The sequence below is a fragment of the Electrophorus electricus genome, chromosome 23, assembly GCF_041902795.1.
Source record: "Electrophorus electricus isolate QZ-2024a chromosome 23, ASM4190279v1, whole genome shotgun sequence".
Classification (NCBI taxonomy): domain Eukaryota; kingdom Metazoa; phylum Chordata; class Actinopteri; order Gymnotiformes; family Gymnotidae; genus Electrophorus; species Electrophorus electricus.
Window position 1 is genome coordinate 10,493,947 of NC_137519.1, and position 6,054 is coordinate 10,500,000.

Genomic DNA, 6,054 nt, shown 5'->3' on the forward strand with positions numbered 1-6,054 from the left:
CAGAATGTACTTTTATAATGACATCCTCTGCCATTGTTTCACTTTGAAATGAGCGCTTCCTAAATCCTTACTCAGTAATATTTTCGAGAGGTGGTAGCTTTAAAATTATTTCACCTATTCTGTGTTTTCAGTCTTCATTTGGAAACTAGATAACACATGAACATATGAACGCGATTCTGATCATCGCCAAACAATGAGCATTCAAAGACGGAAAAGCGGCTTAGTATGTGTAAAGCTTGTTAAAATATGAGAAAAGAAACTCCATTGCTGCAATATAGTGGTTTGTCATCAGGAGCCAAACTCGCACAATGCAGAGGTGTACATTAAATCAGACCCACAGTGTAAAGATTTGCTGGCATTCTAAAAACCTCTGGCAGTCAGGTTTAAAGAGGGAACGCATGACAAGCTCTGCTGGGGCCCTTACTTTGAGGCACGCAGGGGTGCAGGCTAATCAGTCTGTTTGAACGCCATCACATCAGGTCTGTAGACTTTTAGATGTCATACATTTATTCTATTTGTATGTCCCTTATCTGTCATTAATTATCCCCTGTATGTCATTTGCTCAGAAACATGGGTGATTTAAATGGGTTTGGAGTACAGACATTTAGGAAGCCTGGAGGCTGGATTCGGATGCAGGATTGGCTGGTTGTACCTGAATTGGGCTGCCCGTGCCTTCCAGGCCTGGCAGATTCCCAGCTGTCCACGGATTTCACTTCCAGCAGGTAGGAGCCCTTGGTCTCCCGGTCGAACACTGCCTCTGTGTATATGGAGCCAAGTCCTGGATCAATGCGGAAGAATTGGTAGTCTCCGCTGCGGTCGTTCAGCAAGGAGTAGGAGATCTGAGTGTGAGAGAGGGAGAGGATGAGAAAGAGAGAGAGAGAGAGAGAGAGAGAGAGAGAAATGAGGACTCACAAATTCAGGGAAAGAACAAAAGAATATAGCAAGGAACCAAATATGAGCCTTTGAGAGAGGCTCAGTCAAGAGGGAGTCAAGTGAAGAGTGATGATGGTGTTATGATTAATCACAGTCTTCCTGCACATATCGAAGCCACTGGGTGATCCCACCACACCCAGCTGTGTGTAATTAAGCTGTCGATAGCCAGAGGCCTGCAGTCATAACTTACGCACCCAGGACCCCAGCTCTTCCCAGCTTCTTTTCCAGAAGTCATAATGGCACTTTCACAGTGGGCAACGGGTTAAAAAAAAATAAATAAATAAAAAAAATAAAATAAAAAAAATCCTGTACCCCCACCAACAAACAAAAACCCCTTAAGACCCATTCAGAGTAAGAAGAATAAGGCCAAAGCCTGCAGCCAGCCGGGGCTGAAAGGGTGGGCATGAGAGACCAGTGTGTCTCCACAGCCTCCGATGGCCCCTGCCAGCAATTACCAGGCCAGCCGCGTCGAGTGGCACCACTATAACAGCATGGTGCAGGAAATAAATGGTGCCCTGCCAGCCGAATTATCATAGGGAGAACACAAATAAGAGACAGAATTAAATGTAAATGCCTTAATAGAAAGCTTGTAGGGGGTCAGGTTATTAAAACAAGCAGCAATTTCCAACTGTTACGGCGAAAGCATAAAGAGAGAGAGAGAGAGAGAGAATATCATATTAGTATTCGCACCCACAAATGATTTTCATTATCTAAATGTAGGATTGCATGGTAGCTATGCTTCAGTGAGGCTGCGCGGAGAGGGCACGTAATTAAGCGGCAGCCAACGACAAGAAGACGAGAGTGTCTCGGCCCAGCCCCCATGAGCCCGAAACCACGCTCTTCCTCAAGAAAATCTATCAAAGCAGGAAAAAATGTGCCCTTATTCCTCTTCAAATTTAATACTCAATTGGTTTATGCACGCTATGCGGCCTCTCTGTGGAGTGGAGCTATAAGAGGACACAGCACTGATGGGACTCCACTTTAGGCCTCGCCTCACAGAAAGGCAGAAGCATGGCTGTAATGAATGTGACTTGGCTGGGAGCTGGTGTCAGCCCTCCAGCAGAGTAAGCCCACGACGAAGCTTTTGAGCACATGGCTGTCACTCGTGTCTTATGAGCATTCTTTACATGAGTTAGCCTTTGTCTCCTCTTTATTCAATTTAAATGGCTTCAGACTGGTGCCACTTATAGAGATGGTGGTAGCGATTATAGCCACATTAAGCCCATGTTGGAAAAATGAGCAGAACATATTTGCCAAGCATCACTGCTTATGAGAATGACACACCAAACCGGAGTTTGACTCACATTTACCTGATGCTTTTATCCAAGGCAACTTACAAATATGACTGAATACAACTTGAGCAATTGAGGGTCTTACTCAGGGGCCCGACAGTGGCGACTTGACAGTGGTGGAGCTTGAACTGGCAACCTTCTGATTATTAGTCAAGTACCTTAACCACTGAGGTACCACAGACTTCCTAAAGCCCGCCTGTTCTGCCTGAAGCATTTGTAGTTGATTAAAACACACAAAACTCTGCAAATAATATGCAAGTGAATGATGTCATTACTGACCTTTCCATTTAGTCCCAGATCAAGGTCATTGGCTGACACTTGGAGAACCAACGTCCCAACTTCCGCCCCCTCCATCACCGAGGCCTCGTAGATAGAAGAGGTGAAGAAAGGAACATTGTCATTCACATCTGTTGATAGAAATGGAAGAGAAGGCAACAGGACTCAGTAGACTGTCTTTAGTATAGAATTTAACAGTACAAATTTAAGGTCGCAATCACTCAACAAATACCTAAGGAGGCCAACGCTACCGGGAAGAAAAGCCCGAGACACCAGGGCCGGGTATGTCTGATAACCACACCCGCAGTGACCTCCTGTCTCAATGCCTCATTTATGGGTTTGGTTAACATGCAGAGTTGCATAGTTTGTCATTTTTTATTTCTTTAAAGCTTTGAATGCAGCAAGGCATAAAACCTAGCTGTCATTTTCTGAAGTTAGAGCTGTCACTTTTGCAGCAGTCAACCCCAGGCTTTCGGATTTGTTCAGTCTTTCAGAAGAACCTACATGGATTTCGCTCGAGTCATTATCACAGTTTAAGAGAGCCCTACCAGAGTCACTGAGCAGCTTCAAAGAAATCTTTTTTTTCTTCCTCTTTTTATATACTAACTTCAGCATACAAACATCTTGACTTCGCAGTAAAAATAGATGTAATCAGCACAGAAAACATAAAAGCAGCTCTTCTGGCTTACATGACACTGTACAAAAAGTCAACAGTAAACATGTCAAACAAAGGCAATTCACAGGAACTTTAAGCACAATCTGGCTTTGGTATTGACCACAGAGGTTGCCTTAGCAAATGCGCACAGGGCTTCTCCCACAGTAATAAAGACGACGTAGGGACAGTGGAATTTAGGGCAAGATCTTTAATAGATTGAATGATCCTAGACACTAATCGCCATCTGATGCTCTTCTTGGATTTTAATTTTCTCCCAGTCAAAGTTGCATTCTATGAATTAAACAAGCGGTCCAAATCCATGAATACCCCCTGGCCCCTGCCTCTCTCCTTCTCACTCCTTCCCTCTCTATTTCTCATATGCGGCTGGTTGTGCTTTTAATTGGAGAAAGAGAACGGAAATAAGTGAGAGCAGAGACTGGATAAATTATACGTCAGTGTGCAGGACTGCGCATGCATGAATGATGGAGTCGCTTTCCGGAAGACATGTGCCGCGCTGGACAGGCTGCCATGTTTAGGGGGTAAAGAGCAGTTAAAGCCGGTCTGGTCATAAAATTCTTATTGGATTAATATTGGACTGGTGATTGGAGACTGATCCTAGATCAGTGTTAGAGTACACTCATAAATGGGACAGAGCGAGAGATTCATGCATGAGTTGAACCCGATTATGGCTATGGGGCAGCGCCAGTAAATTACGCAGGAATGTAAGGAGACTTCCTGAGGCACTAGGAATGCATGGCAAAATTGAGGCAGAAAAGGGCTAACAGAGCGGTGAGATATAGGATATTAAAGAACTGATATCTGTGGTTTAAAATTATGTGAAGGGAGTTCAAGTGCTAAAAGTAGATTGAAGTAGATTAGGATAAGGTATTAGGGTATAATACATTTCAGGAGGAAACATGAGGTGGATTAGAACATGCTACAGCAAAAGTAGGCATCAACAATCAAACATGTATCTTAATAATCAAAATCAAACATTAGGCAATTTCATAAATCCAATAACAAATAATGATGATCAAAAAAACATAACACGCTCTATCAATGAAAAAGTCCTATAAATCAATGATGTCATAATTTACATTAAACAATGGGGCCATAAAAAAAAAAAGAGATGGACAGCCAGCCAGCCACACCTACCTGTGAGGTTGACATGCACAGTGGTGAAAGCAGCTAAAGGCACTGCAGCAACATTCTGGGCGCGCACCCTGAGCGTGAAGTGCCACGTGGTTTCGTAGTCCAGGGGCTCGGCCACCAGGATGGAGGCAGAGCCGTCCTCCCGGTTGGGCGTCAGGTAGAAGCGCACGGGCATATTGGTCTCTGGGACCATGCCATCCTCCAGGTTGTAGGTCACCCTGGGGTCGCCCAGCGGAGATGTGGCTTTGACCGTCTGAAGACCCCAAAGTAGGAAAGGACTGTTAAGCTATACAGCACAAAGCCAGCTGGTAAAGTAATTACAACAAGCGATGACTGTCGTTTCAAATCTGCTGCCCCCTGTCTCCTCATGTAAATGCTATTATTTGTAATTTCAAGTAACAGTATAAAATGTGCACAAAGTAAAGTGTACAGAATACCCACAGTTAGGCATACTCAGTTCTCACAAAGTTTAGTGTTCAGTCCAGTATCACAAGCATGGAAGCGCACTGAAGCATTAATGTTCATCACAGTCCCAAACTTACAATCCAAGCTTTCAGCTAGAAAAAGACATGCTCGTCCACTCCAGAACAATTAGATACCTGGCAGTCTCCATTACTTTCCTAACAGGAAAACAAACGTTTATAGTGAAGATCAATTACACAAGCAACACCAGTTGCTATCCTCATCTATCTCTCTTTCTCTTGCCTGCTTTCTCTCCCCTCTTTTTTCACTCTAAGGCTTCACGCACAACACCACCTAGAACTTTCACATTTAGTAAAATATCCCCCTGCATTTTTAATGGCCTTAATAGCTTATAAAGGAACTGTAGGAGTTTTAGCAAATGAATTTTCGATGTAGCCCATAACTGAAGAGAAGAGAAGGTAAATGGTCATGAATAATCCAGGGATGATGATTGATTAGCCGATTCCCTGGCCACGGGTTGTGATGCAGTCGCTTGCTTAAAAATAGAAGTGAGGACAGAGAAAGTAATGAGAAGGCTGGGTCTGGACTAGCACGGCCTCGGGGGACACGGAAACATGGCTGAGGCTAGATGCAGGAAGAAGCTTGTACATACAGTATTAGTCGAAAGACACACCTGCTCTTCCTTCGCTTTAACTACTTCCCACATTATACAATAATACGGAAGACCTCAGAACTGTGGAATAACGTGGAATTAAAATGTTTTAAACTGATTAAGCAAACCTATCTTTTATTTTAGGACCTTCCAGGTAAATGTTCTTTACTGTGATGACAGGTTTATGCACACCTGGCATTCTCTCAGCCATCTTCATGCAGAAACCACCTGGGATGCTTTTTCCACAGCTTTGAAAAATTTCCCACATATGCTAAGCACTTGTTAGCTGAGCGAATGTAGCTCAAAACCAAAACTCCTTTTTGGGGGAGACAATAAAAATGAAATGTATATGTTTAGTCAAAAATGTGTCAATTTTTAAATAAATTCTTACATAGGCATCAGCCTGAGCTATTTAAATTTGTCTTAAAAACAAATTTAAGCATTAAACCTTAAGCATAAGTCTTAAAGATCACAAAGTCTCCAAGATTCTGAAATAGATGTGAATGAACTTTGTACTGGTACTGTACATATGCAGTAGGTGTATATTTGTGTGTGCCCTAATGGGATACTGAAGAGAAGTTAACACTGTCATTTTAGCAGGGTTTTATCACAGACTGAAATGGAAACAAATTCTTGGGCATGTGTTTGGTGCATTTGTGTGTGCGCATGGG

General features: G+C 43.1%; 1 protein-coding gene across 6 annotated transcripts in view; it reads right to left on the bottom strand.

Annotated features, from left to right (window-relative positions):
* Positions 1-6,054, bottom strand: part of si:ch211-186j3.6 (neural-cadherin) — a 146,035-nt gene that overhangs the window by 61,749 nt on the left and 78,232 nt on the right. For all 6 annotated transcript variants that reach the window (XR_004775435.2, XM_081706391.1, XM_035521097.2 and 3 more), the window contains 3 exons: positions 4,312-4,561; positions 2,505-2,632; positions 653-839 (listed from right to left, as the gene is read on the bottom strand). Coding sequence is in view for 5 of the 6 variants with exons in the window: in XM_081706391.1 (XP_081562517.1) it covers positions 653-839; positions 2,505-2,632; positions 4,312-4,561 (565 nt within the window). In the remaining variant the exon portion in view is untranslated. The remainder of the gene's footprint in view (positions 1-652; positions 840-2,504; positions 2,633-4,311; positions 4,562-6,054) is intronic.